Raw genomic sequence first — 27788 nt, 5'->3', positions numbered from 1 at the left:
AATTCCCTGCTCAAAAGTTCTTGTCTCTTGCACTGATTTTTTCCTTTAACATTGTGAAGCTCTACTTAGAACCTTCTTAAGATCCAATAGTGCAAAATGCAAATTCTTGCAATTTTTTGACTGGTCTTAAGATTTTGATCAGGAGTGTACTAAGGTCAAACATAATTCAGTGCACTGACATATTGTCCAGTGAATAAACCTTAAAGAGATAATTTGGCCATTTTGAAGTGGGTTTCTGTGTAACAGCTGTGAACAATATTATCTTACCACCAGTTGTAAATTGCTTTTCTAGGCCTCAATTTGTAGAAAAATGATTTATGTCTGACAAACTAAAAAGTAACGTGAAATTAGCCAAGACCAAATTAGTTCTTATTTTTTTACCTCACCTTGAGTTTAGGTTTGCCATGCCACACCTTAACAAGTTTACAGTAAATAGCAGCATTTGCATAAATTCAGTTCAACTCAGCTTATTTATGTTGCTCAAATTCACAACAAAGGTCATCTCAGAGCACTGTACAAAAACATGTATGCATTATAAAAAGCCAGTTAGTAAAAGAAATGTATCTAAGGAGGCCAACAGATTGCACTGAATCTTCACTGCGTTACAGTTTCCCATCCTGATCAACACATTGGTGACAGTGGAAAAGAAGAACTCCCTTTAAACAGGAAAAAAACCTCCAACAGAACTAGGCTCCAGATGGGCAGGCATCTGCCTTGACCAATCATGAAATTTAGAAAATTGGAATTGTTTTAAGACAGCAACAACCTACTTTAAAAATAGGACTTGGACAATCTAGAATTAGCTCATCATTGCCTTAAAATATATTAAAAGAAACAAACGTGTTGATAAACTGACAACAGTAGTGCTGTGGAATTTTGGAGATTTGAGTTGTTTTAAAATGGCAGCAACCTACTTTGTTTTTAGCTGCATTCAAACTAGCCATTAGCTTGTTAGTCTTGTTGGACCTAAACTCTTTCTCCAAACTAGGTCATTCAAAGACCCATCTACAACATGTAAGATATTAATTGTTCATATCTTTAAAACTAAAACCCACTTAAACATTTGACAAAATATATATATTTTTTTTACTGGAAAGTTAGAACACATTCAACTGTTATTTTTTCATACCATCTGTAAAGAAACAACAAATTCAAACACTTTTGTAATTTTTCTGACTCACCATATCTAAGATGGCAGATCTTGAGGTACCGGTCAAGGCTCACCACAGTCATTGTGATGAGGCTTCCACAACCAAAGAAAAAGCCTGTCCAGCCATAGAATCGACAGCCATTCCAGCCAAACAACCAGCGATGGGAGAAACTAGATACAACAAAAAAGGGTTTTCCCGTCACTAGGTAGGGAGCAGAAAGCAAGACGGATAATGGGGAGGACAAAACAAAAGCCATGAAATGGAAAAAACAAAGATGGTGAAAAGGAGGGGGAAAAAGGAAAGGAATATTGAGAGAGAGATAGACAGAGAGAAATAAAAGTGTTAGTGGGAGATAACATAACAAAAAATACAATAGTCTGAGGCATCACTTATGTTTTAATATACAACACCAGTTCCAAAAAAGTTAATATTTTGTGCAAAAAATATAAATAAAAAACTAAATATAAATAATTTGTAAATATCTTTAAACCACATTTTATTCACAATGAAATATAGTAAATGCATCTGTAAAATCTTTTAACTAAGAAATTGTACTGTTTCTTTAGAAAAAATAATGTAGTTTCGAATTTTATGGCAGCAAAATATTTCATAAAATATGAAACAGGTCCCTGTTTCTTACTGTGAAGCCTTCCCACACTCTATAAACATCTAGAAACTGAAGAGCCAAGCTGCTGGAGGTTTTAGAGGGAATGTTGTCACATTCTTGTCTGACGTAAGAATCTAACAGTTCAACAGTCCTAGGTAGTCCTGTGATCTGAGTCTTCTTTACTGAATGGGAGCAGATGTTCCAAAACCTGTATATACTTTTCTGGATTGATAGTGTCTTTGAAGATGTGTAAGCTGCCCATGCCAGAGGCCCTAATGCACCCCCGTACCATCAGACAGGCAAGCTTTTCAGCTGTGTGCTGATAAAAGGCTGGATTGTCCATCTCCTCTTTAGTATGAAGGAGGAAAAAAGGGGGGGGGGAAGTACAATTTCAATTTATCTGACCACATAACAGTTTTCACTTTGCGTCAGTCCATAAATGAGCTTTGGTCCAGCAGTGTTTCTGGATGGTGTTCACATATGGCTTCATTTTTGCATTATAGAGCTTTAACTAGCATTTGGGATTGGCATGGTGAACTGTGTTTACAGACAATAATTTGTGGAAGTGTTCCTGAGTCCATGCAGTGATGTCCAGAACTGTATCAAACCTGTTTTTTATTGCAGTGGCCCCCGAAGGCCCAAAGATCTTGGACATCCAATATAGACTTTCAGTCTTCTCCTTTGAGCTCAGAGATTTCTCCAGATTCTTGAAATCTTTTCATTCTTTTCATTTTATTATGAACTGTAGAGAAAGAATATTCTAAAAAAAATAAATCTGTTTCTGTCCAATTTTCCGATAAAGAAAAATTATTCTGAGATTTTTTTCCACTATTTTTAGACACAGATTTTCACAGATTGGTAAACCTCTGCTTATCTTTACTTTTGAGATGTGGTGATTTGGAGTTTTGATGTGTACTTCCTGGTGGGCCGTCCTAGGCAGGTGATTGACAACTCGTCGCCACTCCTTCCACACCTGCAACGGATCAGGCTCATCAGGAGATCAGGTGTACTTAAGGCTGTGGTGGGAACCAGATCAGCGCTGGAGCATTGCTTGCCAAGTGGTAAAAAGTGCAAAGCCTTCGTAAACATTAAGATTTGGAAATCCTTGTTGTGAACTACATTTTTGTTTTTTGCCTTGTATCTGCCCTAGGATTACCTGTCCACTCCAGAACCAGTCTGGTCTGCATCCGTAACTCGCCCCAAAGCTAAGTACTCACCTGTTCACCAGTGCCTGTCTGCCTATGAAACTGCTGCCAACTGGAAAGAAGGAGCTTACCTGCAAACTGTCTGAAATCACCATCAAACCTCCTCTGGAAACTACTCACCTCGTCCGCTCTCCTCCGTGCTGTGGATCACACTTCTCCTCGTAAGAACACTCACTGGAAAAATTACCTTCGCCTTACCTCCTGCTCCTTACCTGAAGAACTAACTCACTCACTACGTCCTCTGTTTCCAGGTCCTGGCTCCTGCTCTCGCTCGCAAATTCCACACTGTAAATAAAGTCACTTACCGTTACGTTTGGTCTCATGTCTGTCTGTCGCCGAACTGCTCCATTAGAAAATAATCTGAATCCTGACATGCACCAGCACCTCCAGAATGCTCTTTTTCTACCCGTCCTTTTACTGACCTTTTGCAAATTAACCTAAATAACCTCCAGCTGTTAGCACTTACTTTTAAAGCCTTTGGTTGCCCCAGTCCTATCTTTTCTGATGCCATGAAATTCAAAATTATCTTATCATTTTCATAAAGTGGAACAATGTTTTAGTTTTAACTTGTATTGTGTTTACTATAATCCATAGTAAATAAAATAAGTTTGAGATTTGCAAATCATTGCATTCTGTTGTTCACATTTAACACAACATTCTGCCTTGTAGAATTGGGTCCTTATAGTTCCTTAGGCTTGGCTCTTTGGACCAAAACTAGATAAAGAATTGTTCAACATATAATTCAGATCTGTTTTGTTATTATCAAAGTGCAATTTTGTTGTAATATTAAATACAACACTCTTCTCACAAATTATGTACAGTACTTCAAAGTCAAAGATGTTAATCACTATGGTTGTACATCTTTGGTCTATGGAAATTAATTCTTAAATATGTCTTAATTCACTGCAAACAATCCAATTCAATAAAGATTCATGAACAGAAAAAGACTGATACCATGTGATACAATTCAGCTATTATTCACAATGCAATTCAGTGTGAGTGTTGATTCAACACATTGAGATACAATGTAATACAACAGAGCAAAGGAATGTTTTTATATCAGTTATTGAAACTAGTTTTTTACTACCTATTAATAATAAGCACTCACAAACAGGAATTGTGCTGAAATGGCAGTATTCTCCAACAAAACTTGATTTAATTACATAAAATACAATAATAAGACCTAATATGAAATTTGAAATGTCTGTGATGCAGCTGATGTGTTTAACACTCTTTCTTTTATTTATTTTTTTTTAAACGTGTCCTGTCTAGCTGTGTGGCACTCAGAATTGTCATCTGAATGTCAAGCTAAGGCCCAAAAGTTTTGCTTTCACAAGTGGAACATTATGGCTTTCACCATGATGTTCCCCTTGGTATATAAAACTTTATTAGAAATTGCTTTGGGTTTATTTCAATTGTAATGGACACAAAGATAAGAAAGAGAACGGGGAAAAGAGATGGAGGAAAAGGTTTGAAGAGAAAAACCGTAGAGAAAAAACAAATCAACACCCTTGAACTCTGCCACAGGACCTGCGGAAAGAGAAAACAAAACAAAGAATCCACAACAACAAAAAGCATATGCAGTATATGATGATAATTATAACTTCAATGGAAAGTACACAGAGCCAGGTAATACAAGAGGGTATTTAGTGACAACCACAGCCCAACTAAAGGTGTATCTGACAGACACCTGAATCTAGATATGTATGTATGTGTATCTATATGTATCTACAAGGTTTCTCCTTAGGAATATTGGGTAGTGAGTGTGGGGACCCAGATCCACCCCCCAGGACATGAGGACGGCACGAGGAAGAGCGGAGGCACAGACACACAGTGGCCCCCCAAGTCCAGAGCCCCGGAGGCCCCCCGCAGGGACAACCGGACCCCACCCAAGAGAGCAGCAGAGACAAGCTCCAGGCAACCCCCGGCAGCCACAATGCAGAAGCCCCAGGGGGCCGCAGCGACGAGCCCACAGGCCCCGCCGGCCCCGAGGACGCACCACCCCACAGCCATGGCCCGACCAAGCCCGGGCACCCAGGCCCCAGCAAGCAGCCACCAGGGCGAGCTAGTACATACCCCGGCACCCAGCCCCAGACAAGAGCCACTCACGCACCGGCGGGCAGAGGCACCAACTGTCGGTGGGGGTAATTCCGTAATTAAGTAATGGGCGGGATTTTTTTTCCAGTTACAAGTACTAAAACACAAGTTAACTGTTTCTTATGCAATATTAGTTGAACCCCATAAAGCACACTTTCAGTGTCTGATATGTCACACCCAATGATTACTCTGAGAATTTGATTAAAAACTGTCTATTGGCTAATGAGAAATTTTAGTAACAGTCAAATAAACACATGAACAGGCAAATACATGATTTCCTGTCTTTCAGGACAGTGTCCAAAAACTATGATGACATATAAAACAAATAAAGCACAGGCAAATACTGTTAAAGCACATCATGTCTGGCGTTTGCATGTAAACATAGGCGCTACTGTTATTGTAGGGTTTTAATGAAACCAAGCTGTTTTTAGGAAGATATTGTCACCAACTTTATTGAAACTGAATGCACATTGTAATGACAGAATTTATTATAGGGTAACACCTGTTATTTCTAAGTCCTGATTATGTTATGACTTCTATTCCAAGTCCCATGGGTTCTCACAGAATGAACTTGTTTATAGGAGTGATGTTGAATTTTCTCCTCATTGGAACCAGACTGACTTGCTTTTCCCTAACTCCTCCTTCTGGTCCAGTATTTCAATATCTTTAATACAAGCTTCTGTGTTGACTAGGGGGGCCAGAGCTTTGATTCAGAGCTTTCCTGTTCTGACCTGGGACTCTGATATTGATTGTTGATTGTCTTTAATGCTCTCTATATTTTGTGCACACTATATAAATAAACTTGTTTGAGGGATTTCATATAACAGTGCCTGGAAGTTGATTTTTTGCTGCCACAACACATATATATCTTCAATAACTTTTGTAACCATAAGTGGATAAAGTAATGCAAGTTACCAAAATATTTTGTTTGTAAGAAGTGGTGGTTAAAAACACTTTTCTAGCTCTGTGTCAGAAACCCTTAATTCGTTATTCACTTAATGCAGATCTGACCATATACTCGGACAAAATACAAACCTTTACCACAAAGAGTTTATTTATTTTAAAATAAAGAACTGTTTTGTTTTTTATTTCCTCAAAAGCTGCATTTTTGGACATAGAATGTTTCTGCCCAACAGCAACAAATCACACAGTTCCTGATAAAGACACAAAATATGTGGTACTGGCTGTTTTTTAAAATGATATGAAGTAACTTGACTAAATGAAAAGTAACAGGCATAAACATTCCTCTCGAAGCCTTGTAGCAGAATAACAAGAAACCATGTCTTTGTTTCACAGAACTCAAATTCATAAAAAGAAACGTGGGAATTCATGTGACATCTCTTGTGACGACTAATGGGTTCTCCTCGAAAGGACTCAGGAGTTCAGCACAAAATGTGAGCTGTGAAAAAGGAAGTAAGAAGACACACAAACAGTAATCTTCTGTCTCGAAACAGGAACTATGGACAAATAGACAACTTTAAAACTGTCACAACATATAGCGTTCTGGTTTGATTTTTCATTTTGTTTTTTAAACTCTCAGTCGACTCTGAGAAATTTCTGGCAAATCGTTAGGCAGCTGAGGTGGGGTAAACAGCTCTTTACCAACACTGTGTACAGTGAAGGTGGGGTGCTGGTAACCTCAAGCATTGATGTCCTCAGGCGGTGGAAGGAATACTTCAAGGGCCTTCTTAATACCATCAGCACATCTTCCATAGAGGAAGCTGAGTCTGTGGACTTGGGGTGAGTGCATCCATAACTGGGCCAAGGTTGCCAAGGTAGTTAAAAAGCTTTGTGACAGCAGGACTCTGGGGCGGATGAGATTTGCCCTGAGTTCCTCCAGGCTCTGGATGTTGCTGGGCTGTCTTGGTTGACATGCCACTGCAACATCTCGTGGACTTAAGTGGTAGTGCCACTGGATTGGGAGACTACGGTGGTGATTCTCCTTTTCAAGATGGAGGACTGAAGGGTGTGTTCCAATTAAAGAGGAATCACACTCCTCAGCCTTTATGGTAAGGTCTCTCAGGATTTTGTCCTTGCAATTTGCAGATGATGTGGTCCTGTTGCCGTAATTGTGCTGTAATCTCCAACTCTCACTGGAGCGGTTTACAGCTAAGTATGAAGCAGCTGTGATGAGGATCAGCATCTCAAAATCTGAGGTGATTGCCCTCTGTTGGTTAAGAGTGGACTGCTCTATCGAAGGCTGGGAGTGAGGTGATGCCTCAAGTTGAAGCATATAAGTATCTTGGGGTCTTGTTAACTCGTGAGGGAAGAACGAAGCACAAGATCGACAGACGGATAGATGCAACTTCCACAATATTGCATACTCTGTACTGGTCTGTTGTAGTGAAGAGGGAGCTGACCGGAAAGCAAAGCTCTTTGCTTACTTCATTACTACCCTCACCTATGATCGTGACTTTGGATAGTTAATGAAAGAACAAGATTGTGGATACAGGCGGTTGGAATTATTTTTCTCTGCAGGGTAGTTGGGCTCTCCCTTGGAGATAGGATTATAAGTTAGGTTATCTGTGAGGGACTTGAAGTAGAGCCACTGCTCCTCTACATCAAGTCAATTTTCTAATTATTGAGCTAAAAATTTATGTGGTGGTAGCTGAGAGTCATTTACAACACATAACGCTAACATATAATGTGAGATACTGCTGTATCAAAAGAGACTGCAGATATTGGTGTTAGGGTTTGACCTAACAGCTACAACTTTGTCATTTATTATCTTAACATGATCTTAGTGCCATGAGAAGCAACGGGTGATATGTATTCCTTCAAAGGAAGCTAGGCCTCAAATTTTCTTTTTTTTCTTCTTCTTCTTTTTATTTGGGTACCCTTTAAACTTCGGATGTGTATGTTTGATTTTTGGATCATTCTGTTGCCTTGTGCCTTAGTTCTGCATTTGTGCTTGTGTTCTGGATTTCCTGCCCTGCAACAAGTTTTATTTTTCAAGTTTGTTTTGTTAGGCTTCTTTTTTTGCTACCTTGTGTTTAGCGTCTTTTTTATGCATATGCGTAAGTGCCAGTCTCATAGTTTTAACACAGAACTATGGTTAATGAACTCAGTACAGTGCTCCAGTTTGTTCCTCACATCACACTGACTCCCTGACTGTGGTTGTGTGGTTGTGTGGGTCAGATGTGGGCTCTTTTCCTGGAGAGCTGGATAGGACCAGAGACATGTGGCAGGTCAAACTTTCATAAAGCACAAAAGGGATAAACATCCAGCAGTCCCCAGGGCAAGACCGAAGAAACGATGAACTAAATGTTTTCTTGGAATTACTAAAAAACTAACTGGCACAAACACACTCACTCATACACGCACACACACAAAAAAAGATTACACAGCTTTGCCTTGCCTTTCATTGATTGTGTACAGCTTCACACCAATTTCAACTCTAACCCTGAACATTCCCGTGGTTATGACTGTATACTTACCCCTAAACAAGATTTCAGAATTAATGTTCTGCTTCACCCAGTGACTATTTTTGTTCTGAAAAAGCCTTACATTCTTTTTAAGGTCGCACAACAAGAAAACATACAAACACACTTTCACGTGATTGCTCACATGTTCAGGGCCTTAACAGCATTAAGTGTACAAATACTAGATTATAGCACAACCCTCCAGCAACCCTTCACAAACCAAGGAAGGGTTTTGTTTGTCTTGTTTCTTGTGAAGCCTCACAGCTCATAAGGTCATCTTCACACAGAATGACGACTAGTGGTGGAACTTATGACTTTTTTGGGAACTGGCTAATTTGGCTCAGCTCCAAAAGGAGCTGGCTCTTTCTGCTCTGGTAAAGACCCAACTCGGAACCAGTTTTTCCAGCTCCTGAATAGCTCTTTAAAGAGCTGGTTCACAAAAAACAGCTCTCTTAGAACCAGCTCAGAACTATTGGACCCATCATTAATGACAACCCCAGTAGGATGTAAAAAAATTGCCAAAACATGCATGATCAAGCATGATGTATTTGAGCATGCAAAAAATGTCCAAAGCAAAGTTGTGGTGGTTTGACATCATGATGGCAACATAATGGAGTCCTGAGTAGAACTTGGCAGCAGTGTATTTATTTATAGATGTTGCTTGGTCATCAAGGTTTCAAAGCAGGACTGACAATATTGATCTAATCTGTGTACAGTTAATAGTAATAAGTTGAGATAGTTATTTATAGCTCTTCAAACACTTCTGTGGAAGTGTTGTAGCTTCCCACCTAAAGCCATTATCGCTTGATCTTAAGGCCCTCACCTGGAATCCAAGTGTTTTTGACGATCAGTTAAAATTTGATAATCACAATAACTCAGTGGAACAAATCTGTTTTCTACAATTTAAACATTTCCAAGCTCAAATCTATTCTTTCTAACAATGATTTGAAGACAGCTATTTCAGCATTTATCACCTCTTGGGTAGATCACTGTAACAGTTTTTTTTTTCATCTGTTGTTCTGTCTGCAGCTGGTTCAGAATTATGCTGCTAACTCCTAACTGTACCAAGAAAAGAGACAGTAGACTCTTTCACAAAACAGCTCTACCAAATGGCCATAAAGATCAGTCCATCTTTATGCTGCCTCTGGCCATTCAAAAATCACAGATGGAGCTGGCCATGTCCCACACAGATGTGAGTTTACAAAAATGAAGTGAGCATCATGGAAACCAAAACAGGTGTGAAGCAGAACTTAACTGCATTAATGTGGAGCACAACTCATTAACTGTGTGAAAGATGTCTCTTTCATATTGTTTGCAAAACATGATGCAATTTATGAATTCTCTTTGTATGTGTGTGTTTTTCGTAAGTACAAAGTTGTTGCCTGTCATCATCACTCTTCCCTCTGTAGTAAATCTGTTTTTTGTTGTTGACCGTGTGGTCACACAGGCCATATAGTATCACCTCATCATATTGAGCCGCAAAGCTGGCTTACCTTGTTACATGTTAACAGTTTTGGTTCTGTTACTACCTCGCTTCTTGGAACAAAGGCACATCAGGGGTCCGTTTGCATGAAACCCCCTTGTCACCTCAGTCCTTTCAGAAATCACACAAAGAGGGCCAGAAGGTATCTAAGTCCATGTGTACATATGAGAAATCTCCTGGAAACATTACAGATTTTCCAATGTGGATCATGAAAAAGTTACACAGTAAAACGGTCTTCCTTGAATGGACTGTAGTTTTTTAAAACCAGGTCACTAGCAGGCGCCATGATTTTTGTATTTCAGTGACACGTGCATGCATGCAGACACTTGAGCATGAAAGCAGTTACATTCAAAATGGTGTATATGTTTGTTTGGACGTACAGTGATGTTGGTTTGCTTCTACATGTTGAAAAGGGTGAGTAGCACAAACAGCACTCTGCTATCTATCATTGTTACTGTTGTTGATTTACTTGGGCAAGTGCAGAAAAACTATTGACTGCAACAGGCTATAGATTTACTGTTGCCGGGCATTGTTTCAAAAACTTCCACTCTAAGAAACTGAATTCAAAAGGTTTTGGTTTCAGAGAATTTGATTGCCATTGCCAAAACACAACAAAGATGTTCTGGTTTCACAGCTTGAAGTGTTTTGTAAAAGAGCCTAGTATCACTCCTGTGTTAGGCTTTCTCCACTGTCTTCCTAATACAGTCAGTATAAAATTGATTTTATAATTCTTGTATTTGCTTATGAAGCTTTTCGTGGTCTGGTACCCTAAATCTTTAAGCAACTCTTGGTGAGAAGCATGATGTTGGTCTAGAAAGTGATAAGGGAGCAGAAGAGCATTTAGGGGATGCAGGAAAGTAGCTGGAAAACTCTGTTTGTCAAGTGCTAAGTGCATGATCATGAGTGCATGATCATGATCACCTTTACAATGAAGGAGGTTTTCTGAATTTAAAGCAGTCCAGCCACATTTTAATTAGCCATGTAAGTCATGAAGAGCTTAGCTGGATTGTTATCCAGTGTAAAGGAAGCCTAAGAAAATTATTTACATGTAAAAAACTAATGCAAAGAGGTTTGCCATTCACGTTGTGTCCCTATCACTCTTAGACTCTATGGGTAGTACCAGGAAAAAGATTAAGCCATTGACTTGTAAAGATTTTTACATATGGACCAGCCGAAGGTTAAAAGGAAAAGGTCATATGTACTTTAGCCACACTAGAAAATGATTTAAAAGCCTTAAAGCATCAGAATGTATTGAAATAAAGACATCAGTTCACCAGAAGTCTTAACCTGATAGTACTGATTGTTCTATTCTTTTCTATTATTACAGTGAAAACAAACAAACAAAAAAAATAATAATTTCAGTAATGGAAACCATTCATAACATTAATGTAATGGAGAACTTTTGACCCAGGAAGTATCTGTTTGCATGTAGACAACATAGACATATAAGTAACAACATCATTCATCTTTTTTTTTTACTCTAAGCAGCATTCTATTTAGAAACGACAAGTGACATGCTAAATAAATAGTTGTTATTTTTATCTACTTCCATTTTACTACATTGTTTTTATGAATGTTCAGGAGGGATTTAAAGGGATAAGCAAGGTATAAAATGTAAACCCATGTATAGTGTACTTAAGTACAATTTTTGTGTATCTGTACTTTACTTAAGTAGATTTAATAATGGATACTTTCTATTTTTACTCCACTACATTTTACAGCAAGTATCTGCACTTTTTACTTCACTACATTTCTACAAAACCGTTGCGTTACTCGTTACATCCAAGTCGCATTTCGGTATTTTGATTTGTTCGTTAGTTTGAAAGTATCCAATGGCGAGAGAGGAATCAGTCCAGTGAACCAAAGCAAAGCGAGAAAGAACCATTAGGCCCTCCCTCAAGAAGAGCAAGGCAGTACGCAGCACCTGGAGAATCACTAACACCCAGAATGGAGTCCGGTGATAGTCATCCAGAAGACCTGCGCCACCCATGGCCTTATTTAAAAGATTTATTTGAAATAACCGGGTCAAGTTTACCTTAAAATGGCCAACTCTCTGCTATTCCTGTATCAATTTGATGCAGTAGATGCTTCTGCACTTCCCATATCTGTGCCTTCTCTGACTTTTTCAGCAGTTAAAACTGTTTAATCTGTTGTTAACACGTCGTAAACTGCTTTTCCGAGCCACCTTTAAATGCGGCATGAGTGCTAAGACACTAGCTGGGTTTACAAATGTGGGGCAGCGAAGGACACTTGCTGCTGTGCAGAGCTGCTCAGGTGTATGTTAGAATCATGGCAGCAAACCAGCAAAATGCAAACTTTGCACAGTTTTTTCCCCAAACTAACCGACTGAGTTGAGTAAAACTGTTGGATACAGCTAATGTTAGCTAAAAGAGGACTATACCAGTACAGCACCTTGAGCTTGTTAAGAAGTAGCCTGTAGGCTACTGGTGTTGTTGTTCATGTTCAAAAGTGGGTAGTACTTGTTACACTTACTTGAGTAACCATCACTGTTAAACTTGTCTGGAGCCGGGGCTCTTTTCATTAGACCCACATGCCTGCATTATGTTTTTTTACTGGTCTGTAATCTAATCAGAAATGTCATGTTTTCATTAGCTGTAAGCAACAAATCATCAGCATTGTTCTTTAAAATGGTACATTAGTGATGTATTAAAATTAAATACAATAGGTACACTTAAGGACATTGTATTAGCCTTTAGGTAATACAGTCGACAAGTACTATTACTTTTAATACTTAAGTAAAAGTACTAATACGCAGACAAAAATGTACTCAAGTAAAAGTAAAAGTACTAATACGCAGACAAAAATGTACTCAAGTAAAAGTAAAAGTACCACATTAACATTTGTACTTAAGTAAAAGTAAGAAAGTACTGGCTTTTAAAACTACTTAAGTACATTGTTTGAGTACTTTCTCCACCACTGCCTATGAGACCCTAAAAAGGGAACCCAACCAGCACCTACAAAAAGAAGGTCACTAACTACCTGCAAAAAACTTGAAAAGGACAAAACAATCAATCGATCATTGTACTAAAGATTATACTCGGGGGAAGCTACTCCCCTGTCCTTATGGACTTCCCAAAATATACAAAGAAAGAACAGCACTCAGACCTACTGTATTGTCAGCAGCATAAACCAGTGACATATAATATTGCAAAACAACTTGCTGATATTTTAGCTCCTTTTGTTGGAAACACACCGCAAAAACCTACAACGGAGCATTAAGCCTGATACCTAGTCAGTTTCACTCTAATTAGCACTTTTATTCATGTGAACAAAGTGGCCCATTTGTAAGTCAGGCAAACAAAAACCCTAATGAGGGCAAGCTGCATGTGAACCTAGCTTACAGAACATCTCAGCTATAAAATCTTGAACTCAACACTCCTTTTTGAATTGAGAAGGCTTCTCAGATGAGAAGCGAAACATCTTCATATACAGAATAAAAGACCGATTGTTTTTTGTAATTTTCGCTTGTTTGGGTTTACCATGTCCTGGATGACTGAGAATCTACACCAGCATTAGGCATGCACATCTCCAACGGATTAACCTTTATAGTCAACCACATTCTAGGGCTTCCATATCTTATCGGCCTTAGCAAATACATAAATAACTATAACGCCATCAGTTTTGCGGATATTGAGCTAATCTTTGAGAGGTTGTAGCTGAGAGTCCTCAACACATACTCCAAGAGCTAACACAACTCACATGTTCTTACTTGAGATTAGGCATTACATCATTTACAAAGTTTGCTCAAAACATCTGCAACTCTGGTGCTTTGCAACATAAGATGATCTTAGTCTGAAACTGACATGAAAGGTCTTGGGCAATATTCATTCACTTAAGGAATACTAAATCTTTCATATTTGTTTGTATTAGGGCATGCTATTGTAGAAAATGAGATTTTTGCCTTTACTATTTTTCTATCTTCCACCAAGTTCTATTCACTCACTGCACTCTGCACTTCAGATCTGCCTTTTCCTTGAGCCTAGCTCAAGAAAATTAGCTTTCATGTCTTGGAACAGATATTTAAGTGTAAATTTTCCTGCCAGGAGGCTTTTGCCTCTTTCAGGAAGAAACAAAGGGCTCAAGTTCAAGTTCAAGTTCAAGGGTGAAAAAAAGTGAAATACAAGATGTGAAGTTCTAAATAAAAAAGGAAACAATTCACACAGAAATGATCATAGATTAAATGTTGCAGACTGACCAGACAGAGTAATTCTGTTTAAAACTCTGTCAAAACACCTGTTCGCAAATACAGTTGAAGAGAGAATCAGTGTTATCTGAAACATTTGTGATGATTCCTTCCAAAACCAAACAAATCTGGTGTCTATTCTTCTTGCCTGACAAGAGCATGTTCACCTGATTCATGTTTCAAGCTGTGTAAGCCAATTGAAAAGTTGTTTACAAGATAAGTATAATGTTATACTGTTGATGGACACTGGTTGTAAAAATTTGAGCATGTCCCATCACAAAGAAAGAAACCTCCTTTCACTGTGTAGTGTTTGCTAATGAAGAGGGCAGGGCAGAGTAACTGTATGCAAGTAATGTCAGTAGCAGTGGGCTAGAGAATTCCCATTAGATCCAGGACTCTCAGCTTGGCTTAAAACAGGAAATGAAGCAGTATATGATAATGTCCTGAACTTCAGAACAAACTGAGCAGGAACCGAGCTCTCCAGAGTTTCACTGACTCATAAAAGGACACCAAAGCTTTCGTTTAGGCAAGGACACTGTATGTTTCTAAGATCAACAATTCAAAGTAGGTAACCACTTTTCACTACACAGAGGCTCAACATATAGAGTCTGTGCAGCTTACATCAGAGAATCACGTGGTCTATGTTTATCTCTCATGTTGTACGGGTCACTTACATTGTTAGTTTATTGTGATTTTGCGTGATTCCTGTTAAATAGAGATACAAAAGCCGGCCGCTGCCTTCAATCTACACCATTCTGAAGAGAGGGGACAAAATGGGGAGATATCAGTCTTCCACCATAGGTCATTGATTAATGAGTAGCAGATGCCAACATGGTGTCCAAGGAAGGTGTAAGCTAAGGCTAGGCTAATGTTTCAAAACAGTGACTTTTTGCTCTCTTCACTCACACGCTGCAGCTGGATGTCTTTTAAAAATGTGTCAGACACTTAGTCCATTGAAATATTTTTTTCTATTTCAACTTTTAGCAATGCTATTGGGTAGGAATATTGCCTCTGTTGTGCTGAAAATTACTGTGGTGATGATCATAAAACATGATGGGCATTTATTTATTTAAATTTGTTCAAAATGTGTTTTTTTTAAACATACAAATCACCTTTTAGAAGATATTAGAATTTAATTACGGTGGTTTTACTAACTGTAAGAAGTGTTTATTAGTACTTGTATCAGTACTTGGTATGAGCAAGTGCTCAAATGTAAGTACCTGTACTTGCTTTTAAAAAATGTGGTATTGGTGCATCCCTATGGTTAAAAGCTGGAAATTCTCCCCTGAAGTAATCAAAATAGTTTTTTTGCTCACTTGCAGACTGTGCAATCATCAGGGGACAAAACATTGTTTCATATTGTTTCATGTTTTCACCAACTAAATGATTTAGAGAGGTACTCTGATTGGTTCAGTTGGGGCCCTGGCGGAGCACCGCAAAAACGATAAAACTTAACCAACTAGAGGAGGTATAAGCTCAATCTTATTTCCCAGCCACCTGCCCTCTAACCTGTTGTTTTCCTGGGAGCTCCTGTGCAGGATGTGCCCTTCTGTGGTCTAAGTAACTTGTTTCTTGGTCTCCCCATCAACAACAAATTGGCTTTTTGATGTGGGGCACCTTGCTGCCTGAATCAGATACTAGTCTGGGCCTGGCTAACTACACACCTCAGCGTCTCTGACTTCCTCTATTTTAAAAAGTGAGGTCTTGGTGTCCTGTTCTGAGAGCTGGATGGTTTGACAATGAACCCAGTGTAAAGGTTTGGTGTGTCTGTGAGTCATAGTTTGGGCTCAACCTGACATATCAGTCTCTAGTGTGGTGCAATGGTGTCACTGTAGCCTTTGATTGACAATAATATCTACACAACTGTAGAAAGGCTTGAGCGTCCAGACAGCTTGAGTCAGTAAATTGACCCACGGCTCCACACTCACGGTGAATCCAGCCTCTGCTGGGAGGTCTACGGTCCACACCTTTCACCTACTGTGAACCACCCGGACGTCCGACAAGCCTCAAATTATCATGACAGACTTGTCAGACTACCGAATGAGTAGGATTTAAAATAAAAAACTGCAGATGCCACTGACCGATTGAAACATGGCTCCAGACGGTGAATCACTGCTCCTTTTAGCCAAAGGACGGCCCGAGGACCCAGCGAGGACACGACAGGCCAAACGGAGCCTGCATCTGTGATGAGCCCTGAGTCCTCTCTGTCACTCCTCTGAGGCTTTAAGATTGGAACCGGAAAGGGGGGGGGTACCCTGGCACCCTGGCACCCTTAACCCTCTCAAGGCAGGCGTTGCAACAACATATCTGATTTTTCCTGTTACTAAAACTTAATTTGAGCCTGAGAGGGTTAACTTAGCTCAGCACGTGCCTTTATTGTGCCACCACACCAGAAATAAACCAGCAGAGTCAGAAAATAAACAGAGGGACTTACCGAGGACGCAGGAAAGGACCCAGGAGTCACCAATCAGGTATACGCCTCACGGCCAAACTTTATTAAAGGTGTAAAAAGTATGTAATGTCCTGGTTACAGATTATATGATTAAAAATAAAAAAGTAAAAGACAAAAATTAGAAAAATCAGAAAAAGGTTTCTAATCGACACCACGTCAAGACTTAAGCCCCAAAAAGACCTTGTCCCTCCCCCTGTGACAGAGTTTTATTAAATATCCCTTCATGATTATGCAAAACAACTTTTAGTTACCTCTTTCTTCATAACTTGAACAAAGAATGGACCTAAAAATATGCCTTCTACTGATGATTATGCATAACAGGGTAAAGTTAATCTTGGTACTGAGAAGGAAAAAAAGGGAAGAGTTAAGCATAAATCATACAAAAGCCCATTGATGCTAGTTTCTTCACTCCCTCTGCCTTTCCCAGGCTCTGTGTCTCTCAAGGTCTGCTTTATCTCCAGTCCATGTCTCTCATTGGACCCAATTGGTGCATCCCATTGTTTATGGCTTCTTGACCTCCCGACCAGTTCTAGGTGGCAAAAGGAGTAATGCTGGATCCCATCCCTGCTTGTATCGGAAGGGCTATAAAAGGATACAAGGACCCCATTACTGGAGAGTTATGGTAGGGTAGTACAGGGTTCATCAACCCAGCTAGGTGAGGGTAGGTCAGGGCCTGGGATGGTACAGTTCCACATGCAGCTTCAGCGGGTTGAACAAACAGAAAATCTTGACCATCCTCCTCCCCAGTCACCACAGGTTGGGTGATGCCATCCTGATATGGAATGGTTGCTCTCACCCTCCTGCTCAGATAAGGCGTGTTTCCTCACTGTGAGGTCTCACGGTGTCAGAATTGTGACTAGGCACGTTTCCACCACTTTCGCCTTTCATAGCAACAACCAACTACAGTATGTGTATAAACACTAATCTAAATACACATAGCTATATGCAATACACAACTTATTGTCATCCTTCATAGAGGAACAAATGTCTTGATGACATCACTGCACAGGATCTATTAAAAGCTGCAAGGCTCAAACTTTAAACTACTGACAAAAAACAGTAATGGCACATTTTCTTCTCATGGTTGTAAGATAAGATAAGATAATTTATTAGTCTTCCACAGGAGAAATTTGTCTTGGAAACAGGGGCAAAAAAACACAATACAACAATAAAAACCTCATCCAAGAGGACAAATAACCATAAATAAATACATAAAAGCACAAATGTCAGATCGGCAGTACAACCCCATAACCATTTCCATACACATACAATACATCCTCTACATCATACTCTTGATCACCGTCTAGACATCCTATTACTCTGTCCAGGCTCCGCTAGTCGGCCATTTATCAGGTTAATGGAGAGTGGTACAAATGAATATTTCAGATGATTGTATTTACACAGGGGGACCCTGAACCTTCTTCCTGAGTTCATAAGAACGTATTCTGATGCAAGCACATGTGACCCATCAGACAAGATGTTCTGAGCTTGCCTGATGGTAGCCTGTTCAAACAGGTGTTATGGAGAAGATAGATCCGGAGTGTTAATGATCTTACTTGCCATCTTCACCAGACTTTGAATTTGATTCTTTAATTTAACAGTAAGATTTCCAAACCATCCTGTAATGACATATCTCAGGATAGACTCGATGGTTGCCCTATAAAAGATCAACATTATCATTTTAGAATTGCCACACAATCGAAGTAGTCTAAGAAAATAGAGACGCTGGTGAACCTTTGCACATATATTTGCCACATGTGTGCGCCAACACAGATTGCCATCTAAGTACACACCTAAATATTTAAAAGATGTAACCTGTTAACCCCTTAGCACTCCACCTCAAAAAGTTTAAGAAGCCTGGAAAAGACGTACCCAAATTAAATTAGATGCTATTCGTCAGCCTTTTGTGGTTCAAACTAAAGATTAGGCTCCATGTGAAGTTAACACTTGGAATGTTTTGCCTGAGCAGTCAAAATGATTGTAACTTTAACCAATTAGTAGTTATTGAAGTGAAAACTGAGATTTCAAACATTTTTTTCTCTCCTAGATTTTTCTCTTTTTTCATCAACTTACTGTACATGGAGGAAGGGTGTTGAGACCGGAAAAACCAAATGAGGCTGTAGAATGAAGTTTTATTGTTGTGGAGTTCAAATTTTAGAAAATTAGCACAAAAGAATCACTATAATTGAGATGTTTTTCTGAGGGAAAGTCCAGGTCCTACCTAAANATGGATATGTAACTTCAGAAAGCTCTAACTCCTACATGCTTCAACATACAGGCGTCAGTGAGGGCTCAAATGAAAGGTGACGCTGAGACGAATCCTGTTCTGCAAATGAAGTCACTCTCAATATGATTATTATACAGTAGAAGATAAATAAACACAATAAAATACTTATTTTTTCTAAAGTACATCATAAAAAATGTCCCAAAACAAGTTCAATTTGTCAAAATGTTTATTTACTGAAAAAAAGTAATTACATTGAAATAAACTACTCACAAACTACTGCCACACATAAACTATATACAAACCATTTCACTGTTTCTACTTCAAATTCAGTGTCCAGTTACATATTTTTAGGGTGCCCCCTTTAGTTGCACAAAGCTCCGGAGCTTCGCTGACGTCAAAGCTGCCACCCGCTCCGAATGCTCATTCAGCTCTTCCTGTTCTGGCTTGGAGTCACTTGCAGGCCTCAAATGACAAAAATAATTTAAAAAAACAATTTGTTATTCATTAGTTATAAATACATTCACACACACACAAATGGCGGTGCTTCATCATGTCCGTCCAGACTATGGTGTCCGCCCTGGCCAAAATGTCAGACCGTCGACTCTCCCCCCTCACCACCACCACACACACACACCCGCCTCACACGAAAAACAAGATGGCGGTGCTAGGTCGTGTCCTCTCTCACTTTGAAGCGACCTGACCAAAATGTCTGCCGCCCCCCTCCCCCTCACTGAGCCGTTCATGGAGAAAATAAAAAGAAGGAGCTTCTTCATACATCCTAGCTTTCATGTTTTCATTCACACAAACACCTCTCCTTTTTCTGTCGGCTGCTCTGTTTTCAGGGGTCTCCACAGTGAGTCCCCCGCTCCATCTAACGTTTCTGTCCTCACAAACACTGACATGCTAAGCTACTGACCTCCACCCCCCTACCTCATTATACACAGCTAAAACGGACACAGCTAAAAAGTAAATAAAAGACAGAGACTTTTGTTTTCTCAAGTAATACTTTAGTAAGTACTTCGAAACACACAAAATCTGTCTTTAGCATGATACATATAGTTACTATGTCTGAATATGAAACTAACTCACAACTATCCTGACATTTAGCACACACACCGATAAACAAAGCGCCATCTATAAACAATGTAAGCAGCATATAAACAATGAGTACTTGTGAAAAAAAACGTTAGTACTTACTGATCTCGGACAAATTATCCTTCGAGAAAGGCATCGCTCTTTTTATCAGATATATCCCGGTCTAAAAAGTCGCTGTTTCTTTTCTTCACCAGCTCCAGAACTTCATCTGTTGTGTATTTTATCTCCTTTGGTCATTTTGTCAGCTTTTATGACGAAAAAAGTACAAAAAACAGTCTTCACCGCAGGACGCATGAAGCAGCCTCACTGTTAGACCATTATACGCAGAAGTCATGAAAAGTTCCGACCCCCCTCCCAGAAAAATCATGTGACCGCAATTTCATTGGCTACCCACCTGTGGTGTCAGAACCCGCTTGAGAGCTGACTGACCGGAGCTATAGACTTGCAAATGAGGAGAGGAGACTTTCACGACTTTAAGCATGGGAAATTAGAGGGGCTCTAGGGGGGGCAGAGAGCAACCCAGACAAAACGTCAATCAAAAGTGGCGCCAAAACACCGCTATTTTGAAATTCAAGTTTATAAAAACAATAAATGTAGCAAAAACTACAGATTTGAATAGAAAAGGCAGTAAAACGGCCCACGGGCGGGCCGTCGTGTGGTAAGGAGTTAAATGGAACAGCCATGTATGGCTATGGGACTCTGGTCACTGATTGATTTAGGATCCAGAAATAACTCAACAGTTTTTGAGGTGTTTATCTGTAGTTTATGGGAGTCACACCAAAAAACAAACTTGTCTACTGCAGCTTTATGACTGTCGGGATGTTCTGTTGTTTTATTCTCATCAGGTGACTGGTGTAGGAGGTTGTTGTACTGCTTCTTTCTGTTGGAGTGTAAAGCTGATTGTGATTGCACTGCTAAAAGGAAAATGGTGGTTGTAAGTTTTCTGTCCAAGTTTCCTTTCCAGTTTACAAAGGCACTGTTATACAGAATGTTCTCAGAAGTTTTTCTTGATTTTTAATAATTAAATTATTTAATTTCAACTACAGTGCATGTAATCTGTGTTCCTTGATTCTCCTGCACTCTAGTTTGTTCAGGCAAAATGGTGCCACTCATTACAAAAGGTCTCAGCAAATATCTTTAATGTATGCAGTTGCTTGTTCCTACATGTTGGAAGCTAATTTTAATTTTTGCAGTGCCAAATCTCCAGTGGGGTTTGGTCAGATTCTCTGCTTTAGTGGTGACCAAAGTTAGAGACAAAGAAAGCTATAGTTTCACACCAAATAACAACCCACCTATGATATAAAAAAATCAGCCAGAATGTGGGGGTCAAACAGACTAGCATTACAAAATTGACTTGAAAGTGTCAGTTTAGTTTGACTCCACAAACAGAAATACAAAATGATTTCATAGCTTTTCTAGCACTTACAGGGTTTCCTCTTGGTGTTAAAAAGCATTGACTTTAAATCTCAGTGACATTAAATATTTTCATTAGTTTTTAAAAAAATAAGATGAGATGAGCGGTTTTGGAAATCTCTCAGCCAGACTCGCTGATAAGGGGATTTCAGTTATGAATAATTGCTTTAATGTACATTAGCGTAACATGCAGAACCATTTAGGTTATTGTTTTTGGAGAGTTAGCGTCCAGTTGTAGGAAGACTGCACCTTGGAGGAAAAACATAAAAATGTCAGAAGCAGAGACAAAAGGGGTAAATGGAATAGCATAAATGGTTGGAAGACAAGGAATTTAAGGTATGGCTGCAGCCTGTTAATGGTCACAATGACAAAAGATTTTGCAGTGTTTGTGAAAATAAAATAAAAAAATATGTTTGGGACAATGGGTGTCAATATGCACTTTCAAAAAACTCTTCAAGCCTGGATGTCTTCTGGCTGCCTCAGCGAGATTTCTGAATGGATTGAGGAGGCAAGGGGGGTTAATGTGGCTTTGTTCCACAAAGCAATGTAGTAAAAGAGACAAAATAGTAAACATGTGAAAAGGTAAGACTGCTTGTAGCTCAGTCTAATGAAGTGAAGGCATAGTCTTCGTGACCAACTGGTCGTAGGAATAAACAACATCAAACAGATTTGATATCAAGGGAAGATTGATGATGATGCACAGCAACTTTGTATTTAGATTTGCTATCTACAGAGAAAATCACTAAACTGAATTAATTTGTCATGTTTTAAAAAACCATACAAGGGAGACGTCCATCACACATTTAAAGTGTTGCACTCCACATCAACGAGACTGAGTTCTGCACCAGGCCTCTTTTGATTTTGATGCTCGCTTCATTAGGTTAGAGTTGAAAGAAAAAGCTTACAAAATAAGGAACATAACTTAAAGACAAACAACAAAACAAGTGTAAAAGTTTATGCATTTGCATAAAACATTAGCATAAAAATGTCATTATAAAAAATGTGCAATTTATGAATTCCCTGTCAATGACGTTAAAAATGTTACAAAATGGCATTAAATTGGCATTAAAAAGGATTAAGTTTAATTGGCTGATTTCTGCAGAAACCCCAATTTCAAATTTTCTAATTATTTCTTCTTTTAAAATTATAGGTTTCATTACTATTTAAAAACATATTTTTGATATTTACAGGCACAAGTACAGTATATACAGCATTTGTGCAGTTTTGTATTTAACCCTCCTATGGCTTTTGGGTCAAATTGACCCAAAGTTAAAAGCCTTCTCTACCTCTCTTTGTCTCTCTCTTTTGAGGGAACATTAGAAACTTTTTTTGTAGAATAACATGTTGGTTTGTTCAAATTATACTGATGGCTTTCTTCAGAAGTTTACACAAAGGTTCCCATGCTGTTTTGTATGTGCTGCCCTACACCTCTAAAGAGTAATCCAGATATGGTACAATGAGAGAGGAATACAGCATTTGGAGTACTTTCTTTGACTTAAGAATGAAACAGTAATGGACGTCACTAGTTTTCAAACTTCAGACTGGAAAACAGGTCAGTTTGTGATCTGAGTTTTGAATTACAGGACTCAGCACAATGGAAAACCTGAGAAAACTGGTTTATTTTTCAGGGTGCTACCACCTGCTCACTTGACACATCTTGCTGCTTATGGGTAATTTATTAATGTGGCTATTACAGAGGGTAACTTGCAGCTCACACTCTGTTATCCTGTGTTCGAAATCATTATTATAATTGTGCACAGAAGAAACTGCAAAACATACATCTGTGGAATGGATATAAGAACAGACGTTAAGTACAAATATACAGACACTTCTATATGTGACTGCAATATCCAATATGACACTATGTACATATATTACTTGATAAAAGTCATTTTGGGTACAAAAACCCAGAAACAGCCAGACAGTCCTTCTGGTGAAATGTCACAAATCCATGTTTTGTTTTGTTTGCTTCTAAATTGGATTACAGTACCTGATATGCCAAAATCAAAAATGGCAAGATTGACAGTCATGAGCTCAGGAGGCTTCAACTTGGTCTTGCGTTTGATGGTCATATAGATGACATAGCCATTTCCTATTGCAGACAGAATTCCTGTCAAAGAGAAAGAAAAGAGCAGATGGAAAATGCTTCAGAGAATTATGGGTTTTCCAAAAAAAAAACTGCATACAAGTCAGAGAAGTGCTGGCAGATCCATTACATATATATACAATGACTTGTTTGAAAAGGTACAATTGACAAAGTGAACTGCTACCAGCTTATGCTGTAAAATGTTATTGTCTGAATGGCACAGAAATATTTAATGGCAATCGGTGTGGGAAACCACTGAAGTGGAAGATTGGTTTAAAAGCTTTAAGGTCTGCATTTGTACAAAATAGATGTAAGATGTGGAAGAGGTGCAAAAAGGCTGTCATCTCTGGAGTCCTGTTAGTGGCAATATGAACATTTCATCTTATATCATGGAGTAGGCTGCAAAAGTATGCACCTCCATGGTATTAAAAATAATAAAGTTATATGGGAGAAATTTGTTTTAGATAATCAAAAAATATATAATAATTTGAATGGTAGTGCTTGCATATGTATTCATGTATTTTGCTTTGAATCCCTAACAGTTACCTTTAGAATCCACACAAGCAGGTAAATACAATCCGCCTGCGAGTAATCTAAGTGTCAAATGATCACAGGACACACACCTGCTCTGATGGCCCAGAGTCAACACATCTTAGTAGTTTTGGGGTACCATCAAGCAAGAACAGCATGAAGACCAAGGAACTCTCCATAGAGGTCAGCAACACAGTTGTGGAGAAGTACAGATCAGGGTTAGCTTATAAAAAGTATCTCAAACTCTTAACATCCCATTGTTGTTTTTCATTGTTTATCTCTTAGCAAGATATCTCATGAACCACTGGACACATTTTAATGAAACATTTAAAAAGTAATCATTAGATGTATATTTAAAACGGATTAACCTTTGGAGTCAGTCCAAAGGCCACCACAGCCAGCTGACCTTAGTAAGCATATAAATGGTTATAACCTAGTCAAATTTACAGACATTAACCTAAAACTCACAACACTAAAAATAAAAACTAAACTCACAAGAACCATGGATAATAAAACTTGGTATTAAACTAAAAAAATGAGTTATAGTTTTTGACAGTCACAAGAGTGTTTAAGAACTAAACATTATTACCCAGTGAGGATGGAAATGAAAGTAACTTTGCCCATTCTTACACTTTTTGGGGTCTGATTGTATTCAGTTATCTGAATATGTTTGCTTTTGATTTTGATGCATTTGTTTTCTTTCAACTGTATATGCCATGCTAATAACATACTGTATATACTGGACAACAGGCTTTATTGATTGTACAAATAATGTAAAATTTGTAAATTATTGTGTGAGTCTAATAGGTGACTAATTGAATATTTAATACAATAAAACATAAAATCACTTCTTAGTGTAACACGTACAAAGCAAGCTTTAAGGACTGTTTTATTATTATTGTTTTATTATATGTTGAGCGCACAACTACTGTCAACAAAAGCAATAAATATGAATGCAGGTAAATTGTTTTATCTGAGGTTTTCCCAACTTCACTGGTACACTAACACAATAAATAAATATTAGCAATGGGTTACGAAGAACCAACCCTTCAGCTCAGACCTGTTGCCTATCAGCTGCTTCCATTCAGTCTGTTGGATCTGTTTAGATGTCCTTAAGCTCCTGAATAAACCAGATTCTTTTCTGCGGGTTTACAGGGAAGCTTGTAGTGAAAACATTTTAATAAACAACACAATGAGCTGACTGTGCATCTATTTCCATGTACTCATATGATACACAGATAATGACAAATAAAGACTCTCAGCCAACATTGGGCTTTGGGAGCATTGGAAAATGGATCAAATGAATGAATAAACACCACATTAAGTGAGATTTCCCTGAATCATACTGTGTCCTTATTTCTGCCTATCTGCTCCTTTCACCACATTTTATGTTGTTACCTTTATGACTGCAACAACTTTTGGTACTTTTTTTATTTCTTAGTCACAAACAGTTTGTATAAAACAAAATGTACTCCATGCTCTGTCCAAAACCTGAAGTTTTAGGTAATAATTCCTAAACTGTAAAATATAGACAAGGCTACCCTGTTCAAAAATTAAATATATACAGTAGGTGGAGCATATAAATGAAGTTGCCTTGGTTTTAATATTTTAATATTTTCTTGCAAGGACCTTATTTTCTGTATTATCACATGTAGCAGTTTCCAATTTTAGCTGCAACAATACAATTAAAAATGTCTTAACTGATCATCCTAACCTTTTAAATCAACTCATGATAAGAAAATACATACATTCAGTTTAGATGGCACTTTACTAGGGGTGTTGTATTTGTATTGAATGGTCACCATACGGATGTATGGGTTCGGATATCTTCCAGAAAAGATCACCCCTGTTTTTTTAAATGATGTTCCGCTGATAACACTGACAGGAAAGGAGTAGAGGAAGATCATATATAAAGCACTCCACACCAAAGCAAAGCAAGAATGACTAGTTTGGATGACACATAGGAGCTGGTAGACCTGCTTGCTTGTTTAAAATCAACAGGGTGGAAAAGTTTTGCAGCTGTGGTTACCCAAGACAAGGACAGAACCAAACTACAAGCAACAGATAAATATACAGAAAGCCAAAAGGGTATTTGCATACATTGAAAACTCTTTAGCATCTAAAAATACAGTTAAATACATGACTACGGTTTTAATAAACAAAACAAAATACAGAAAAATGAATGGCTTTTTTTAAACGCTACATTTTAAGCTGTTGTAAAATTTTGCACATTGTTTATATACCAGATTTACAAAACACAATATTATCAAATTAGGTTTAGATTTTAAACACACACAGCACTGATGAAGTTTGTTTTTAACCATTTTCTTTTTTTATTTTTGGTGTGAATTTTTTATCTGTGCTGCATCGCCCTCCGCACCCCTGCTTCCTTGGCCTTGACTTTCTGACAGCTGCTGCATTGACACCCTTCAAAATTCCTGAATACTTTTTTGTTTGTTTGTTTTGTTTTTATCAACTTGTATTTAACAATCTATACCCCAGGCACCATTTCAACCAAATTTAAAATGTATGGAATGTGTTTGACTCTTATCAATTAATGACATAGACTGCCTGAATACATAAAATTAGTAATTAATTATTAATTCAGTACAAACTGTGTAGCCAACAAAGATAATGAATAACAAACAAACAAACATAAAATGAAAAAATAAAAAATAGCCACTGCCTTGAGAAAAATGTGATTGCTTCAATAACAGTGGGGGGCTCACACAACTGCAATGCAACTCACGCCTGACAATAAATATCCCTGTGTTCAAATAGTTATGTTGTGCTTTTAAGTGTTTGGTTTACATGCATGCTCATATGAATAAATAGGTTTTTATGAATGCAAAATGTGCTTGTATTTGTTTAAATTTTCTAAATTTGAAACAGTCTTTGTATATTTGAAGTACATGTCTACACTTTGTTACAATGCCAGTTTGTTGTGGTTTCTTTTCAGCTAGTTAAATGCTGTGAGATAAGTGAAGCCCTCCGAGTAGATGTTATTGGAACACATATTTTTTTCTTGCAGGGTTTCCTTTTGTTTATCTGGTTTTCTCCAAAAAACATTGGCAGGACCACCTTATAGTGTTTTTTGTACAGTCAGTAAAACAGCTGATGCCTTCATTACATTTAAAAAGCATAAAAAAAATATTTTCTCCAGAGTCTGTATTCTTTCAAGGGCATTTTTAACTAGGATTCTGTGTAAAAAATATGAACAATATTATCTTACCCATTGTAAATAGCTCTTTAAACATCCTCAGTTAGGAGAAATAGAGTGTACATGTGATTCAATTGCTCCTAATCAATGCAGCAACTGCACTTCCATTTTTTTAAAAGTTGGGGTGCAAATTTAAGGTTTTGCTACACCCAACTTTTTAACTTAAGTGTTACCACTTTCAGCAATAGGATAAATACATGTAGTCCAGGGCGAATCAACCAAACTGCTGAGCCACAGTTACACAGGGGCAAGACATTCAGCAATTATTGTCATTTTGTAAAATTAATTTACGATTTCAAATCCAGTTTTATTTTAATTTAATTCATTGGTATGCAAACTTAGTTGTGTATGTATATATGTATGTATGTATGAAGGACATATTTGTTGAGCAGTTGAATAGCCCTCATGTAGTCTTTATTGAGTCTAATTTGACATTTCTAGTTACAATCAAAAAAATCATATATATAAAAAATTCAATAACAACAAAAAAAAAATACATTTTAGGCCTCTCCGCTTTTAATTTTGTTTTTGTTTCAGTCCAACTCATTCTTTAGCCTTATTGATGACTTTTGGTCTAAGAAACAAAAGAAACAAG

General features: G+C 38.1%; 1 protein-coding gene across 1 annotated transcript in view; it reads right to left on the bottom strand.

Moving 5' to 3' along the window:
- opn5 (opsin 5) overlaps positions 1 to 23466 on the bottom strand; it is a gene marked incomplete at its 5' end in the record, with an annotated part of 34219 nt that extends 10753 nt beyond the window's left edge. The window contains 2 exon segments of the mRNA XM_017439368.3: positions 1182 to 1352; positions 23347 to 23466. Of these exon segments, the coding sequence (XP_017294857.2) occupies positions 1182 to 1352; positions 23347 to 23466 (291 nt within the window).
- Positions 23467 to 27788: the final 4322 nt, after the last annotated feature.

Source organism: Kryptolebias marmoratus, linkage group LG19 (genome assembly GCF_001649575.2).
Source record: "Kryptolebias marmoratus isolate JLee-2015 linkage group LG19, ASM164957v2, whole genome shotgun sequence".
In the NCBI taxonomy this organism is placed as follows: Eukaryota; Metazoa; Chordata; class Actinopteri; order Cyprinodontiformes; family Rivulidae; genus Kryptolebias; species Kryptolebias marmoratus.
Note: the sequence above shows the minus strand (reverse complement) of the source record. Positions and strands in the feature narration are given on the sequence as shown.